Source organism: Plasmodium gonderi, assembly GCF_002157705.1.
Source record: "Plasmodium gonderi DNA, contig: Chr01, whole genome shotgun sequence".
Taxonomy (NCBI): Eukaryota; Apicomplexa; class Aconoidasida; order Haemosporida; family Plasmodiidae; genus Plasmodium; species Plasmodium gonderi.
The window spans coordinates 642,775-661,318 of NW_021628925.1; the positions used below are offsets into that span (position 1 = coordinate 642,775).

The 18,544-nt window shown below is 31.7% G+C and overlaps 4 protein-coding genes across 4 annotated transcripts; 3 read left to right on the forward strand and 1 right to left on the reverse strand.

Annotated features, from left to right (window-relative positions):
- Positions 1–297: 297 nt before the first annotated feature.
- PGO_011240 (hypothetical protein, conserved) lies at positions 298–2,112 on the reverse strand (the record flags this gene model as incomplete). Its single annotated transcript, XM_028685764.1, has 1 exon — positions 298–2,112. One exon carries the CDS (start codon positions 2,110–2,112, stop codon positions 298–300), a length of 1,815 nt encoding a protein of 604 aa, XP_028541565.1.
- Positions 2,113–2,902: 790 nt separating this feature from the next.
- PGO_011250 (AAA family ATPase) lies at positions 2,903–7,405 on the forward strand (the record flags this gene model as incomplete). The annotated part of the gene is made up of 2 exons (XM_028685765.1): positions 2,903–6,896; positions 7,338–7,405. The coding sequence occupies 2 exons, from the start codon at positions 2,903–2,905 to the stop codon at positions 7,403–7,405; spliced, it is 4,062 nt and encodes a 1,353-aa protein (XP_028541566.1).
- Positions 7,406–8,404: 999 nt separating this feature from the next.
- Positions 8,405–10,695, forward strand: PGO_011260 (hypothetical protein, conserved; the record flags this gene model as incomplete). The annotated part of the gene is made up of 6 exons (XM_028685766.1): positions 8,405–8,457; positions 8,660–8,810; positions 8,966–9,058; positions 9,344–9,484; positions 9,877–10,111; positions 10,451–10,695. 6 exons carry the CDS (start codon positions 8,405–8,407, stop codon positions 10,693–10,695), a joined length of 918 nt encoding a protein of 305 aa, XP_028541567.1.
- A 787-nt stretch (positions 10,696–11,482) lies between these two features.
- On the forward strand, positions 11,483–13,078 carry PGO_011270 (hypothetical protein, conserved; the record flags this gene model as incomplete). The annotated part of the gene is made up of 1 exon (XM_028685767.1): positions 11,483–13,078. The coding sequence occupies one exon, from the start codon at positions 11,483–11,485 to the stop codon at positions 13,076–13,078; it is 1,596 nt and encodes a 531-aa protein (XP_028541568.1).
- Between the last annotated feature and the right edge of the window lie 5,466 nt (positions 13,079–18,544).

Below are 18,544 nucleotides of genomic sequence, written 5' to 3' on the forward strand. Positions count from 1 at the left end.
TTTTTGAAAAATTTGTGCGGACTTACACATTGAATAGCAAAATTGGTTGACAAATAAAACTGCCCAATAGATGGTAATAACACACAACATGGAGCAAAATTTAAAATGTCCATTTTTCCAAGTGGACGGATTGGGGTATGTTCGTGGTTGACACAATATGTTGAGAAAATTTGCAACGCATTAATGTGTGAACATACCATCACATACACACCACGCATACAAAAACAATATGCACACATGCACAGAACAGACAGACCATGGATAAAAGCACAACAGCATCGCGAAGATGAATGGATGTTAGAAATAAGCCAACATGTTTATATCTCTGTATATGCCTTCTTCATTCCCCTCGTCCATCCGCACGTAGCAATTGCAAAAATATTTGTCTCTATTCTCATTCTCATTGATGAGAAATACTGAGTCACAAAAATACTCAACTGAATGGATGTCCAAGTGAAGGAATCGTTTATTGTCAATGTCTTTAATTCCTATATTTTTATTTTCCCTGTACTGATTAAAAAATTGCTGCTTTTGTTTTTTTAAATTTTCAGTTAATATGGTGAATTCATCTGGGGATAAAACTTTGGGTATCATTTTTTTGTTTGAAGTTTTTTTTATTAAAAGGTAAAAACTTTTTTCACAATTTGGACATACACATAAGTAAATTGTTATTTTTCTCGACTTAATTAAACACTGATATTTCAGAATGTTAATATCTTCACTATTTTCTCCATCACTCTTCCATTTACCCTTTTGTGCTTCATTTTTTTCCTTAAAGAAGAAAATTTTTTTTACATTTTGCATAAAATCGGTAAATGCATTCCCTTCCTTGTTTGTTTTGTTTTCAAAAAAAGAAAAAATGTTCCTCCCTTTAATTATGTCTATATATGAATCTATATAATTTCTGTTATTTTTTTTAATGTTGTTCTCGTTATCGCTTTGGTCCTGTAAACTTATGGAGGTTATGGTTTGTTCTTCCGTTGTATTATTTTTTTCAAGCCATTTTTTTTTTCCTTTTTTCTTTTTTGCTTCCCCAATGTGTGCACTATTCGTGTGCAGATAGGAAGATAACCCTTCAGGTATTTTTTCGATCAACTTGCCGTCAAGGGGTAAATCCTTGTTTCTTAATCTGTTAATGATGTTTCTCGTGTCACGCCTTACATGTGGCAATTTTTTCTTTTCATTTCTTTCATTAGAGTTCTGCATAAAAGTGTTAAAATTTGCATGGAGCATATTTTCCTCCTCCTGATCGGAATAAAAATAGCTGTTTAACCTTGTCATGAAAATTTTTTTTTTTTTTTTTTTTTTTCCAACTTTTTCTCCTGACTGTTCATAATTATTGATGTACATATCTTGGTTCATCACATGACTGTTCATATTTTTTCCAACACCACTCGCATGATCTTGGTATATTTTTTCCCTTTCACGTTCCTTTTCTACACTCAGCTCATCTTCTAATTCTTCACTGTTCACGTTATTATATGTACCTCCAGAATAATCACTATCTTTCATCCATTTCTTTGAAAAATTATATCCCTTGTAGTTTGTTTTTTTTCCATTCATTCGGTTTTTCCATAACTGTTCGCAATTTTGGCTATGATTATACTTGTGCAGACCACCTACTTGGAAATTGCTAAGCTTGGGATGGTATCCTTCTTCTGTACTTTTCCACAGTGTTCTGTTCTTCTTTTTTTGTAGTAACCACCTGCTTTGTTCCTCATTCTGATGTATTAAGATACTCTCATAAAGTACATCCTTTCCACATTTATATTCTCTCCCTTGGGAATCCGAATTAGAACACTCTGTATAAGCTCTACAGTAAGCGTCTTCAGAAGGGTTATAATAATCCTCCAATTTTGTATTCGATGTGAAAATAATTCCACAGCTATTAACAAAGATGCTGTTTGAGGAATATATGGAAACACTGTTAAGAAAATTGTTGTTCAGGTAAAAATTGTATTTATTTTGCACAACTGTAGATATTTGAAATAATTTCCTTTCTCTTTCTACCCTTTTAATGTATTTACTTAATTGTCGGCACTCTTGCTCAATTTCTTTCACATGATCTCTTATATTCTTGCCTTTTACGCATAAGTTTTTTTTTCTTCTCATAATTAGTTGTGGGTTACAATATTAGTGAAGTGGTGGTGTCAGGGTTTTTGGGCAACCGGGTGGGGGGTGTCACAAAAGAAGGTTTTAATTGTAGTGGACGGGAAGCATTGACCTGTTTTTTTTTTTTTTTTTTTCCAAATTCTGGCTTCAATTCAAGCATTCAATTTGCTTCGTCGTCTATTTCTTCGTCTTCCAGCTTCCTTCTCGTCTCCTATTTTTCGTTTTGTGGGCGGAGTGCCATGTTGCTATTTTAAGCTTTTCCCCCCCACACACAAAAGTAATCACCCCATTTGTTGAAGTTTATCTTATTCTCTGCGTTTTTTTTTTTTTTTCTTTTTCTTTTTCTTTTTCTTTTCTTTTCTTTTCTTTCCTTTTTTTTTTTTTTTTTTTTTAATATACAAAATTGATCTTATAGTTGTAATTAAATTTCACCTTTATCTAGGTAGAAGAAAATTCGACCCCTTTTTTTTTCTTTTTTTTTCATTTATTTTTATTAATCCTATAAGCCCCTGACCCTGAGAGCATTTATTTTTCGCAAATCAGTTAAAAGAATTAAATGCTTATGTAATTATTCCCACATAAAGTGAAATAAGCCGTAGGCAGAGGAAAAGCTTCAAAAAGAAAATTTTTTTTTATTTTATTTTATTATATTTTTTTTTTTTTTTTTTTTCTCCTCCGCTTACCTTTTCTTCCCTGCCATGAAGAATACATGTAGAAACACCACCACTCAGACCCAATTGACAAGTAGCAGCAACACACTTCGTCAATTACAAAACAACACTTGATAAACATGAAGAAATTGGCAATTGAAAACCTTTGCGTTTACTGCAGCAGTAGCCAATCCTTTTCTTACTTGCAAAAATGTGACAAGGATTTGAATTTTGGCAATTCCTTTAAAAATGAATATGAAAGGGATTGTTTGAAAAAGGTTGTAATATACAAATGGAGAAAAAATTTGTCATGCAAAGAGTGCTTTCAGAACATACTAGACAACGTACAAAATGATGAAAACATTGAATATGTGAAAGAAAAATATCGAAGGAGAGATAAAAATTCACACAATATTTCTCTCACTGTGGATGGCATAAAGGGGGAACCGCTTCATATCCTAAACAAAAGTTTTTTTAAAAATGAAAAATGTATGAAGTTTGCCAATTCAGAAGATAGCCGGAAGAGACGAAGATTTAAACTCAGAATTTTTGTAGACAAGATTAAGTCAACAAAGGGAGGAACTGGAGGGAGGAACGGGAGCTGCACAAGTAGGAATGAAAAGGTGGGAAGAAGTCAGGTGAAAAAAACACAAACTGGAATGGCTAACCAAACTGGAATGGCTGACCAAACTGGAGTGGCTGACAAAACTGGAATGGCTGACCAAACTGGAATGGCTGACCAAACTGGAATGGCTAACCAAACTGGAATGGCTAACCAAACTGGAATGGCTGATCAACTCGTGAGCGCAAAGGTGAAAAGGGGGATACCAAGAAAACACATGCACAAGTACCTGTTCAACATCCATGTGAGAAGAAAGTATTATGAAAGAGTGACCAAATTGTGGTTACGCAAGTTCATCAAAATGAGTGGTTCAGTGTATAAACATTCAGCTAAAGAACTAATAAATTTTCTTATCATAAAAAATTTTCAAATGTTCGATGTTGAATTATGGAATTTTTTTTTTCCAGATAATGTGACAAACCATATGAACATGAATTTGTATTTCCTTAGGGGGAAAGAAGGAAGTGAAAAAAAAAAATTTTTAAAAGATTTGTTTCAATCATTTCCTTTCAAATATGCGAATGATCTAATATACACAATTGATATAGACAAGTATCAGCGGCTCCCAATTGTGAGTGACTGCAGGTATGTAGCAGGTCCTATGAAAATTTTTACTAGGGAAGACAAAGTTGTAAGAAATTGTAGCGATGTTGTAAGAAGCGAGAGGCAGAAATGTTCACAGAATGTATATGGGAAGGGAGATGAAGTATCTAATGTTAAGAAGAAGAAGAAGAAGAAGAAAAGAACCCTTAAAATATTTGACACCTTCAGTCTCAGGTGTGAGCGACATTTGGATGAACTCAGAGTGGGGAGAGGAATGGTTAGAAGTGGTGCCAGGAGGGGGACAAATAAAGAATACATAAATAAAATAATGTACCCAAGCCTGTACGAAATTTTGCAGAAGGAAGAAGCAATCGAAAATCTCACGAAGAGAAGAAATAGGTGCCTTCGAACTATAGATCCATTTAATGAAAATTTTGAGAATATCCTCCTTAGTGTAACGAGAATAGCTCTAGTGAAGAAAAACGTTTGGAAGAAGCAAATGTTCAAAGTATTGTGTGAATTCTTGGAATCAAGATTGAAGCGTGTAAATGTGAAATGGAACGAAGAAAAGAAAAAGGAAAAGACATCAAGGAAATGTTTTCAGGAGATGAATTCAGAGATGAGTAATAAAACTAGAGGATTAAACTTGTTTAATGGTGGATACTCTTTTCTGCTAATTAAAAATTTGGGAAAATTAAATGAGCTTCAACTATCCACATTAAGAAAACGTTGCATTATTTTATTACTTTTAAAGTATGTATACTTGTGGAAAGAACTAAATTTAAATGTGCATGCGTTCGCCTTATCATCTGATGAAAGTTATCATGAGACAGGATTAGGTGACAGTAGGATGATCCCACTTAGTGAGTACTTGTCTAAATGTGCCATGTTTCAATTTTCTACCTTTGAACTTCCTCCATTCTTGCATGAATCTAAGAGGTGTCAAGTTTTAACACATCTTTTGAAAAAAAAAAAAATGAAATATACGAAGATTGATGTAAAAAATGTAGCAAAAATTACGAACAGTTTTAGCAAAAGTATGCTAGAAAAGTTGTGTAGAGATGAGTGTCGAGAGAGATTTATTTATGCAATGAAAAAGAATGAGAAGGGGATGAAGGAGATGGAAATGGGGAAGATGGAGATGAGGGAAATGGAGATGAAAGAGATGGAGATGAAAGAGATGGAGATGGAAGAGATGGAGATGAAAGAGATGGAGATGAAAGAGATGGAGATGAAAGAGATGGAGATGAAAGAGATGGAGATGAAAGAGATGGAGATGAAAGAGATGGAGATGAAAGAGATGGAGATGAAAGAGATGGAGATGAAAGAGATGGAGATGAAAGAGATGGAGATGAAAGAGATGGAGATGAAAGAGATGGAGATGAAAGAGATGGAGATGAAAGAGATGGAGATGAAAGAGATGGAGATGAAAGAGATGGAGATGAAAGAGATGGAGATGAAAGAGATGGAGATGAAAGAGATGGAGATGAAAGAGATGGAGATGAAAGAGATGGAGATGAAAGAGATGGAGATGAAAGAGATGGAGATGAAAGAGATGGAGATGAAAGAGATGGAGATGAAAGAGATGGAGATGAAAGAGATGGAGATGAAAGAGATGGAGATGAAAGAGATGGAGATGAAAGAGATGGAGATGAAAGAGATGGAGATGAAAGAGATGGAGATGAAAGAGATGGAGATGAAAGAGATGGAGATGAAAGAGATGGAGATGAAAGAGATGGAGATGAAAGAGATGGAGATGAAAGAGATGGAGATGAGAGAAATGGAGATGAAAGAGATGGAGATGAAAGAGATGGAGATGAAAGAGATGGAGGAGTATCCCCCATTCTACAAAACACTGAATTTTCAGAACGAATCGCATGCCTTTATCCATACTCACGAAGTTGAATTGTATAAAAAAAAAAAGATATATAGGAATTTTAGAAAAAGTGCACTTGGTAAAAAAACACACGGATTGTATGAAGTCATAGGAGAAGAGGATCTGATACACAAGCTAAGAAAAGAAGTATTACACCACTTTACTTCTAACTGTGGAAAAGAGAATAAGATGATGCATAATGAATACAGGATTATGAAACTACCTCCCGCTTCTCCCGCTTCTCCTGCTTCTCCCGCTTCTCCCGCTTCTCCCGCTTCTCCCGCTTCTCCCGCTTCTCCCGCTTCTCCTGCTTCTCCCGCTTCTCCCGCTTCTCCCGCTTCTCCATCTGCTCCGTCTGCTCCGTCTGCTCCTCCTCCGTCACCCTGTTTTCCCAGTTATGACAAGAGGAAAAGAGGCATTTCTACACCTCCTGTTGGAATATTAATACACGGAAAAAGTGGATCTGGAAAAACATTCATATCCCGAAGAATCATTGATGAATGTAATTGTACCTCTATGATTATTAACTGTTCACAAGTTTTCAATAAAATTATGGGAGAGTCAGAAAAATTCTTAAACGAAATTTTTGTGTATGCAAAAAATAAATTAGGACCGTGTATCATTCTATTTGATGGAATAGAAAATATTTGCTTTAACACGAACCAACATACTTCATATCAGATGAATAGATTTGCAGAGAGATTAAAATTATGTTTTTATGAAAATATGGATAAAATATTTTTTGAAAATAAATGGGGTACCAATAAAACAAATGCAGGAAATGTATTAATCATAGCTACAACTACCGACCTTGCCGATGTAGATGCAAATTTATTAACAGAACATAGATTAAAATATGTATATCAAACGAAGGATTTCCATCTATGGGATGATAAAGATGTGTTTAAGCTTCTTCGTAACAGCTTGCAAAGTCATAATGTGAATTCGGACAATTTCGTTTTCTCCCAGGAATTTGAAAATTTTTTTAATGGATTCATTTTAAATCACAAAGAGGACTTTTCACCCCTTTTCATTTCGAATTTGTGTCGCGACGTTTTTACTGGATACGTGCGACGCGTCCTCTCTCATGAAGGTTAGGAACAGTTCATCGGTTTCTCTTACACAGATACGTGTTCATGCACATGTATGTGCTTATGTACTGAGGGGAGAGAGGGGGGCTAGGGCGTTGGAGGAACCCATTTTCCGTTTCTCCCTAGATGTGCATAAACGGGAGGCAGATGTGAGAAATGTTAGCTAGCTCCTGCTAGACCCCTTTTTGAAGGAATTAACCAAAATATAGATGTGTAGAAGATGTAGATGTAGATGCACATGTTCGTGTGTTGAATTTTGCGTGCACGCGTTCCTTATTTCGTCTTACTACACTAGTGCGAACTAAATCGAATAAAAAAGGAAGTAAAATGAATGAGAAAAAAAAAAAAAAAAATAATACTATGAATAAACGAACGAATGAGCGAGTGAAGAAGCACGTGGGGCAATTTAAAATGTAACGGCCTTTTTTTTTTCCTTTTCGTAGGATATGAACCAAATCATGGAATAAAAGTGGAGGATTTTATCATAGCCCTTAGAAATGCAAGTCCCTGAAAATGATGAGTCAGAAATATCTGAACACACGTGGGTAGGTATATTACACAGTTTTCCCGTATGCACTGGTTCTTGTAAACCTGTACGCAAAATTTTGCTTCTTCCTTGTGAAGCAAATCTTTGCTGTCCGTTGTTATACTCTACTGTGGGCCAAGATAATAATGGTAAAACGTGAATGTTGAATTTTTTTTTTACTTCATTGTTTTTATCATTTTATATATATATATATATATATATATATATTTTTATATTCTTTTTTTCTATATTTTTTTCTTATTTTATTTCATTTTATTTTAGGTACCCCATCATTTTTGTGAAAAAATAAGAGCAAAAAAGAATGGAAGTGAAACAAAGAGGAGAGAAAGTTTAAATTGCATATTTTAAGTTCTCACATTTTGTTGTGCTTTTCTATCCTTTCTGTTTTTTTTTTTTTTTTTTTTTCCTCACATTTTCCAACTTGTTTATTTATTTTTTTTTTAGTGTATTTTTTTTTTTTTTTTTTTCATTAACTCGTGTTTTGCTGAAATTATTTAATTTTCCTGCATTAAAGTAATTCATTTTGATTATGTTCCACATTTAACCTTTTTTAATTAATCTCTCTATTTAGCTTCTTTTCATGTACTTAACATTTTAACGCATTTAACTTTTCAACCCTTTTAATTCTTTTTCTTTGTCCAAAACACTCGATATATAGTGTATAATTCACACCTCTCTTTGCATTAGATTCTTCTCACATTTTTTTTTTTTTTTTTTTTTGTGTGTGTTTAAAATGATACATTTCCAAGTTAGAGGGAAAACTTCCAATAGTTTGCTTTGTTCTTTTAAAAGTCTATTTTTTCCACTTGTAAACTTCAAATGCCCTGAAAATTCCCAAAATTGTAATTTTTTTTTTTTTTTTACTTAAAAAAAGGCCCCGGTGAATTATTTTTGTTCATAACAGCACAAGTGTGCTATTCCTTAAGTTTGAATTTATATTTTTTTTCAGAACGTTTCACTCCCATGGCATCAGATTCGAAGAGTTATGTTAACTTGAGTGGATACCAAATTCCAAAGTGAGTAGAAGAAATAAGAATTTATCTGAGGGGATAGAGAGAGACTAAAAATGGATATTTTCCATGTAGAGAGAGGAAAAGGAGGATATTGTCCAATTATTTATGCAACATTTTAATTATTTTGCGTACATTTGTCATGCGGTATGTGTCACGCGCTGTTTGTCATATGTCATGTTTTTTTGTTTTTTTTTCCCCGATACAGAACAGTGTTCGATGACTTGAGTCCGATAGAAAGACATAAACTTATGATGTCATTACGTCATCTGGAAAAAACCAAAGTAGAAAATAATCAAGAGAAATATCTAAGTGATTACGACATTTTGAAGAAAAAATACCAATTTGTTCATGATGTGGTAAGGAAAAAAAAAAAGAAAAAAAGAAAGGAAAAAAAATAACCAATTTATGAATCGACAGCTATTCTTCCTTTTCCCATATGATCCACCCATTTTGTATATAAAAGGATCATACCATTCTACACCACTTTTCATCAATATCCTATTTCTCTTAGTCCACAGAAAATAACTCCCTATTGCAAAAATATTATAAGAGCATATGTAACAAGTACGTCATATGTTACTTGGATGAGTACAAAGTAAAGAAGGTATTGTCCGCACTTATCTGCATTGCCCACGTGTTACGTATATCACTGTCTTTACATAATTGAAGAAGTATTTTTTTACCTTATTACTTCGATGTTTCTTTGTTACTTCTCTGTGTATTTGTTACTCCACTGTGTCTTTGCTACTCCACTGTTTTTTTGCTACTCCATTGTTTTTTTGTAACTTCTCTGTGTCTTTGTTACACCCGTTCCCTGCTGCTTCCTTTCAACGCCACTTCATCATCTGTTTTCATTCTTTTTCGATATTATCACGGGTGCTTCTCACAGATCGGACTAAGGTGGAGAACAGAAGAAGAAATTGTTAGTGGAAAGGGACACATTATATGCTCATCCAACGAATGTGACAATACAAATTTGAATACATATGAATTTATGTTTCGCTATTCCGAGGAGGGCATAGAGAAGGAGGTAATAAAAATAGCCCATTTGCGTGTCCCAGGATATGCACTATTGCACTCGTTTTTACTCTTCCAATTTATATACATGTGTTAATAATTTAGTGCGCACTTGTTCATAATTTTGTGCGCATTTGTTCATAATTTCGTGCGCATTTGTTCATAATTTCGTGCGCATTTGTTCATAATTTCGTGCGCATTTGTTCATAATTTCGTGCGCATTTGTTCATAATTTCGTGCGCATTTGTTCATAATTTCGTGCGCATTTGTTCATAATTTCGTGCGCATTTGTTCATAATTTCGTGCGCATTTGTTCATAATTTCGTGCGCATTTGTTCATAATTTCGTGCGCATGCATCCATTTCATTCTTTCCTTCAACCCATGTGACCGAAACAAAATTGTAGACCAAGGTGAAACTTCGGGCTTGTATGGACTGTGCATACAAAATTAATTACAGGGCAATTAAAAAATACCTCAAAAAAAATCCCAAGGAAAAGGTGAATAAAGAAAAACGAAAAAAGGAGAATTGCACATTGGGCAAGAGACAAAGGTGCGATAAGGGTCACAGCAAAAGTGAAAGCAACAAATTGAGTAGTGATGACAACGGCGAGGGTCGAAGCAAGAGCGGAAGTGAACATGGTCATTGATGAAGGTTTGGAGGAATGCATGGAGGAAGACATAGACCAAGACATAGACGAAGATATTGACAAAGTTGCTAGAGAAGAAGCCTCCTTATAGCCTTAAACATACAAAGTGATCGCTTAAAATTCAAGAAAAGCAAAATGGTGTATTATGTAAAAATCCATTCTTACAAAAATTAACAGTTGATTTCTTTTTATTTCCATCTGCCCATTTTTTCCAAAATTTTTGAAAAGGGAAAAAAAAAAAATTCCGCTGATTTATTATTATATTGAAAGGAAGCTTGAAAATATATTCCTCAAAAAAAAAAAAAAAAAAAAAAAAAAAAGGAAAAGTAAGGGAGGACAAGAATGAAAAATGAAATAAATATTTCCCCATTTTATCCATTTAGTGAAAAAAGGAAATGTTGCATATACCATAAACTTGTATACCATGTGTGTGTGTGTGTCAGAAATTTCCACTCGAACGAACAATGTGAGATTAATTCATACCATCCACATAAAATAAATTCCCATATTATATACAACACGCAAGGAAATATTTACAATTTTTTCAGTAAGAATTGTTGGATTTCTTTATCTTAAGCAGACATCATAATGCTGTATTATTTTATTATTTTTTTTTTTTTTAATTTATTTGTTATCTTGTTATTTTACCGCGTTTATATTTGCATGCTTATTTGCAGTTGTATTTTCCTTCTTCACCTTTTTCATTTTCTTCCCCCTCGTCTTTTTTTTTTTTTTTTTTTTTTTTGTTTTGTTTTGTCAACTATACTATTACTCATTAATGATATAAACAAGTAATAACTTTAAAACTCTTTAATTATGTGAGTCTTTATCAAAAATATCAAGGTATATAAATTAACATTTCCCTATACTTCAAAGAACGTGTAACGGTTTGTGCATGTGAGGGAACTTAAAAAGGGAGTGCAATGGGAAACATCCAGGCGAAAGGGAAAAAAAAAAAAAAAAAAAAATAATAAATAACAAATATTAAAGTATAAAATATAGAGTATAAAACATATGAACCTTAAAAAACACACTTTTTTAAATTATAGAAGCGGCAAAGCTTTTCAACTAACCCATTGTACCTCATTCCCCAGAGCCTTGTCTTCACCCAGAAAAAAGGCTTATTCACATGATTGTATATTCGAACAGATCGAACAAGAAAAGTAATGTACATTTTTGAAGAACCCAACGTGAGACCGTTTCAGATGTTTCACAGCTCGTGAACTATATCTAGACATACACGTCCATCAGGTTGTATCAATCTACCTCTAGTACACACAAAAAATTGCGTATGAATGCATATATATAAAAACAAAGGGAATTACACACATTAAGAATAAAAATGCAAACCTGAGAACATGCAATGAAGCCTATGAAGTATGAACACAAGGGAAGCATCTACAATGAAATAACGAAGCAAACAAGTTATGCCCAAAATAAAGACATGCTGAGTAAAACAAAATGGTTAGGAATTTTTTCCATTTCTGTGATTATAGACTGGTTAAACAGTCTGCTACTGAGTAAAAAAATTTTAAATGAAAAAAATATATACGAAGAATTAAAGAATGGATTTTTAATTTTGAAATTAATTCAACTTTATAATCCTCAAATGAAAATTCATGGAATATTCCCAAAAGCAACAGAAAAAAAATGTTCTATACAAAATTTAGAAAAAGCATTATCAATTGTTTATGGGAATAACCCATATTACTACTCTATGGTTTCTTCGTTAGATATATATGAAAAGAAGAAGAACAAAATTCACATATTATTAATACAACTTTTTAACAAATTTGAATTCCAAATTTTGAAAAAAATTTCAATTCCTTTATTAAATTGGTATAATCTCACACTTCAGAAGTTTCAATTACAACTTCATAATGAGACATTAAGCAACCCTTTCAACGTCCCTCCAAAGAAGTTACTGATCAATTGTTCCATAAGTGACGGTTGTCATGGTACGAACCATTACAATACAGATGTTTTTTTTGAAGAGAACAACTCTCATGTTTTGAAGAAATACAAAATAGGAAATACAAGATGGAAAGCTCATGTATTGAAAAACTTTGCAACGTATGTTCTATTTAAGGATAAAGAAGAAAGAGAAAGGAAAGAATGTACTACTACTACTATTGCTACTACTACTCCTCATATTGTTGAAGATTTTTCAGATTGTGTAAAAATGTTTTTAATATTTTACAGATATGGTTATATAACTCAAGAACAACTCATGCATGTAGATAAAGTAGATATAAGAAACAAATACTTTTTTCTACAAAATTTGCTGACAAAATTGAATATCCCAGTTATTTTAAAAAATCAGTATCTTAATAATCCTTGCGAAGTTGCAATTCTTCTGCAGTTAAAATTTATACAATTTTTCATCCGTAACAATGATTATGAAAGAGCTATTGATTTGAGTGGGACATACTTCATTCCTGACTTGTTAAGGCAAAACGTGCAAAAAACGCAAAAAAAAAAAAAAAAAAAAAAAGAATTAAATTGCACACAAAATTCCTTCCCCATCAACTCATCAAATGACGGCTACTACTCCTCTGTAAATCCAATTAGCGAGAACCTGAAAAAGTACGAAGAAACCGAGCTGAACCAGTGTAACGATATTTGCACCTACTCCAGCTTTGCAGCTTTTGATAAGCAGAAACAAGCATATACACAGTTACACACTAAAATAGCTATTTCTGGGTTGAATAACGAAATTAAAACTAGCCCAAATGATTTTCTGACTTGTGCAGAAGAAAAAAAAAAAAAAAAAATTCTCAACAAGAAGCAATTTTCCGAAGATACAAAGGAAAATATTATTCCGATGTGCAAAGGTTTAGAAATGGATATATTCAGACGAACACCCACATGGGTCATACGAAAAATGTTTTATCAGCATGATGAAGAACTTGCACATGATGATGTCTACATTCAGACAAGATCACGTGAAGAAAAATAAAAACATAATAATGATTTCAAAAAAAAAAAAAAAAAAATGAAACAATCAGAAAGGGTCAATGGATGGACGCTCGTACAAAGATCCTGCACAATTGCAAAAAAAAAAAAAAAAAAAAAAAAAAAAAGGCACGTGCACGTACAAAAACGGCACAATTAAGTATATGATTATTTGATATTCAAGAACGCTCACCAAGCGCTGGTTAACATGAAGGAAAGGAATAACACAACAAAAAAAGAAAAAATGGGATATGCGTGCGAAAACAAGAAAATAAGCGAGGTGAATATGCAAGCGATTAAGGAGTAAATATATAACCCTTGAGAAAAAGGCTGTGTGCTTCTTTGGAAAGCAGTTTTCTTACAGACTGTGCGGTCCCAAAAAAAATAGCGCAAAAGCAAACAAATAGATAAATAAATATATATATATATATATATATATATATATATATACATATATATGTGTGTATGTATATGTGTATGCATGTATATACATGCAAAAGAAAAATAGTTGGAAAGGATTATCCTTGATCATGCCAAATTATGCAAAATGGTTCCATTGGTGAGGGGAAAATGTTAGGACTAAAATAAACGCAGCTCATACGAAATAAAAAAAAAAGTAATAATCTCAAAGATATACAAAGAAATGTATACACATCCATCAGCATATTTGTTTTTTTTTTTTTGCACAATTCAGCTAAAGCCTAAAAAAATAACAATAATTTTATGGGAGAAAGAAGCAGAATGTGCATTACAATTTGTTAAAGAAATTTAATATCTATCTTTATGTTATTTTGTTAAACACAATCTCAGAGGCACGCGTGTGACTGGCTTTATGCTAGAGCACTTGATATAAATCTTATTTTTAAAATGCTCAAGTTATATTACTTTTTTAACTCATAGATGGGCAAAACGAAATATTCTGAAATAGCATTTTTTTCAAAAGTTACTACGTCCGAAAAATAAAAGTTTTAACAAAAAAAAAAAAAAAATATACATATATATATTTATATATATAGTATATGTATATACATCATCATTACGGAGAATGCACGAAAATATGTTCCATCATGGGTTGATAAGTTCGCGCCAAGTACTACCTTAGAAATTTTTAAGGTTTCGCAATGAGTTCATAGTAGTGCATAAAAAAGTGCGCAAAAGTGATTAGAAGAAACACGGATTTAAAGGTAGATATCTCTATCACACAGACTCTTTGTGCGTACATATATACACATATACCGTTTTGTATAAGATACCGATATGAATAGATGCACCTGCACATGTACTTTTAATTTATATATGTACACGAAAGGCGCTTGAAAAAAGCGAAATTGTTCCATGCATGTTCACATTTTTGCGCGTAGTATTATAAGCCTATTATAATGCTATTCTCCTAAGGGATTAAAAACAAAATTCAAGATTTTTTCTAAGTTTTAATGCAGTAATGGGAATCATTTACCTTAAATAAATTTAAAACATAATCCACAAAGTTACTGTTTCGTAATTTTTAAAAATATATATTTCTCCATATTTTCCTGCTTCCGTCAATGGAGAATGTATAAATTCAAAGATTATAAATAATAGAATAAAATTTAATTTACATATTGCCTTTTTATAAACAGTTTGTCATCATAGTACAATTTCTGAGGATTTTTGTAACAGGAATTATTTTTTATTCTTGTTACTTCGTTTTTTTTTTTTTTTTATAATTTTACTTTCCCTTATTTGTTTTATTTATTTATTTTTTTTTTTTTGATCTTTTTTTTTTTTTTGTTTTTGCTTGTTAATGTGTTGTGCGAATAATAGTAACGTATTTTTATGCACATGTACATAACATATAATCGATATTGAATTTCCGAACAAATTGGGAAATAAAGAGAAAATTAAATATCTTTACCATGAACAAAAATGTACATGTGCAAGTCGAAAAATGTGAACGTAAAAAGTATCACATTTGACTGAGAAATGAATATGGACCACTTGAGTTACATTTACAATTTCAAGGCATTTTTCCTTGCGTCACATTGTTATATATATATATATATATATATATATATATATGTTGATGGTACATTGATACACATTTAGGATTATACGTTAATTTATATCACCATAAAGTACGCGTTGCGATTACGATTGCGAAGCACACACGTAAGGATATACAAATGTATGTGAACACGAACTCACCCATTTGTGAACACACATACAAAACGTACACATAAACAAACACTCATTTAAGTTTGATCAGCACTTGCGTATGAAAAAATAAATAAAATAAAATAATCTGGTGGCAAAATGGCAAAATTATGACAAAGTACCAGTTATTATAATCAAAATGCAAAAAGAGACATTTTGCAGCCTCAAATTTAAAAAAAAACAAAAACTCATGAACTTTTTCTCTCAAATTGTTTTTTATGATTACTTTTTTTTTTTTTTTTATATATATCGTATATAACATAATTACAAATGCATTACACATGTGTCCTCTTTCAAGTTACATTATATATGCTCACAAAAAAAGAGTTCATAACTCTGACCTTAACAAAAAAAAAAAAAAAAAAAAAAAAAAAAGATAAAACAAAAGAAAGAATGGATAAAATAAATTCAAAATCTTATTGTCATTTTTGCGAATATGTATGAACAAATTAGCTTTTTTTTTTTTTTTTTTTTTTTTTTTTATTCGTCGCAATGTGTTTAAAGGTTTTTTTTTATGTGTTGACAGCTTTTTACCTGTATGTTCATGTTTTGTTTATTTTTCATACATTTTATACATTTAGTATACATTTTAAACATTTCGTATATTTTAAACATTTAGTACACTTTATACATTTTGTACACATTTCACACTTTTCACATGTTTCACATTTTATACACTTTTCACACTTTATACATTTTGTACACTTTTCACACTTTATACATTTTGTACACTTTTCACACTTTATACATTTTGTACACTTTTCACACTTTATACATTTTTTACCTTTTGTACATTTCGTACATTACGTAAAATTCCTCACAGCTCTAACATTTCTTAGCATCCCTACGCTTACAACTTTTCCTTGTGCACATTTTGTGACTTATTTTTCGCATCTTGCGCATTTTGCCAATCCTGCTTGGGCCATATGCGCTTTTCCTTTTCCCTAGACGTTTTTGCACTTTTCCCCCACTTTAAAAAAAAAAAAAAAAAAAAAAACACACACACAGTTTTTCTTTTTTTTGTGCTTCATGAATTTGTAAACACTTTTTTTCAAAATTATGAGTTTTAAATTGCGAATTTCAAGCGATAAACAATATACACAACGCTCACAGAAGACCTCCATTGTTTGCTGCCCATCACACGCATATGAATGACTAAATGAATGAATGCACTTGCACAAAGATTTAGCTTTTTATATCTTGTCCTAACAACTTGCTATTTTTTTTTTTTTTTTTTTTTCATTGTCCAATATATTTTTCCCCCTTTTCGTATCCTATAATATATCACCAGCATTGGGGGATGCTTCTCCCCTCCTTCCTTTTATTGGCATCCAACTTTTAAAGTACATATTTTTATATACATAATTTAAATGAATTAAAAAAATGATTACTTAATATGAACAACCATTTTCCCAAGTTCTCTTTTATTTAATTGCATAAATCTTTAAATCATTTTGGAAAAATATACTAGCGTGGTGGCATGCGTTATGACCGACGGGCGCGGGGGGTCAGCGTTCATCTGTGCTACAAGGATATATATATAAATATACTTCCGAATGTGTGAATATTCTTATGTATATGTTCATATGTTAGTAAGTGTGCATTGACCCATGTAGACAGATGAATGTACATATATTTGCATATGCATGTGCACAAGCTTTGCGCACCCGCAAAATTTGCCGAAATTCTCTACCTTCACAATGAAAAAATGAGAAATAACGAAAATCGAAAACGTAGAGTATTGAATTCACGAGTGAATTTTTGTTCACACATTGATCAAATTTTTCTCGTATTGTTCTCATATATTGCTTGTATATTTATCCTATACACTCTCTCACATTTATCGCATACTTCTCTCTCATATTTCTCGTATTTTTTATTTTTTTTTTTTTTTGATATCCTATTTAACGATGTTTAGCAATTTCCCCCATCTTTACCATTGCAAATTCTTCACAACGCCAAAGGCTACGCATGTGAAGATATAAATTTTTTTCTAGTTCAACAAGTCTACACACAATTTTCAGCCCCAATACATCATTGCATACTAAAATTACTAAACATTGTACTTTTTGTGTATTTTTTCGATCTAATTTTTAGTAGAGTATTGGTGTACAAATTGTTTTATTGCACTCGATTGGACTGTTTGTTATATTTTACTACATATTGCCATCTTGCATTATATATATATATATTTTAATATATTTTAATTTAAAAAAAAAAAATCTGTTCTTACAAAATCTTGTAACATACTTGCTTTATTTTACACAATACATCATTTTCTTTCCTTACTTTGTAAAGACAGTATATAAAGGATACACAAAAAAACAACGTGGATGGTTACATTGGTTCAATTTATGCATAATAAAGTTTATTATTATGTTAATTTTTTTTTTTTTTTTTTTTTTTTTTTTGTTCCGTTGTATATATTATACTTATCTTTCGTAAGGAATTAATGTGTCCTTTGAAGGACTTTGTCATTTCTCTTACCTGACGTCTGTACGACATTTTGGCTTTTCACATTTTCCTTCAGTTTAACTGTTTCTTTGTGTAATTTTTACACCATATCCCGTTAATGATAACCGCTATATGACAATTTTTTTTTTTTTTTCTTTTCTTTTTATGACGAATAATTTAATTACAAGGGGTCAATAGATTGATCCGCAGATGTGATCAATGTGTGCAAACACGCATATATACAAGTATATGCAAATATATATCTTTGTGTTCTTGTTCGTTTTTTTTTTTTTTTTTTTTTTTTTTTTTTTTTTTTTTTTTTTTTTTTTACATTTTACCAAGTAGGTGCAGAGGTATATGTACATACATATACACATGCACATACTCATATGTGTGTGTTTGTAATTCACAACTAAATAAAGTAAGACATAATCAGAATTATATATCCATTGAATATCCAGCATGCACATATATGTGTATGCACTGGGTCCATTTTATTGTCAAATTAAAACTTCGAGTGTAGGAGTTTAAAGATCGCTCTGATCGAATGTAAATATCAAGATTACAGTTTAAAACACAGAAAAAGAACAAAACAAAATATATAGAAAAGTACAGGAATGTGAAAGAGTACATCACACTAACCCTTTTTTGACAATTCATCCAGAATTTACAATCCACGACTTAACACATTAGATAAAAGTGCAATTCTGCACCGTGATCATATATTTGCATAATCCCCTTGCGAATATACATATGTATATATATATATGTATATACATACCCATACATATACATACACACCTGTACATATAAAATATAAAGA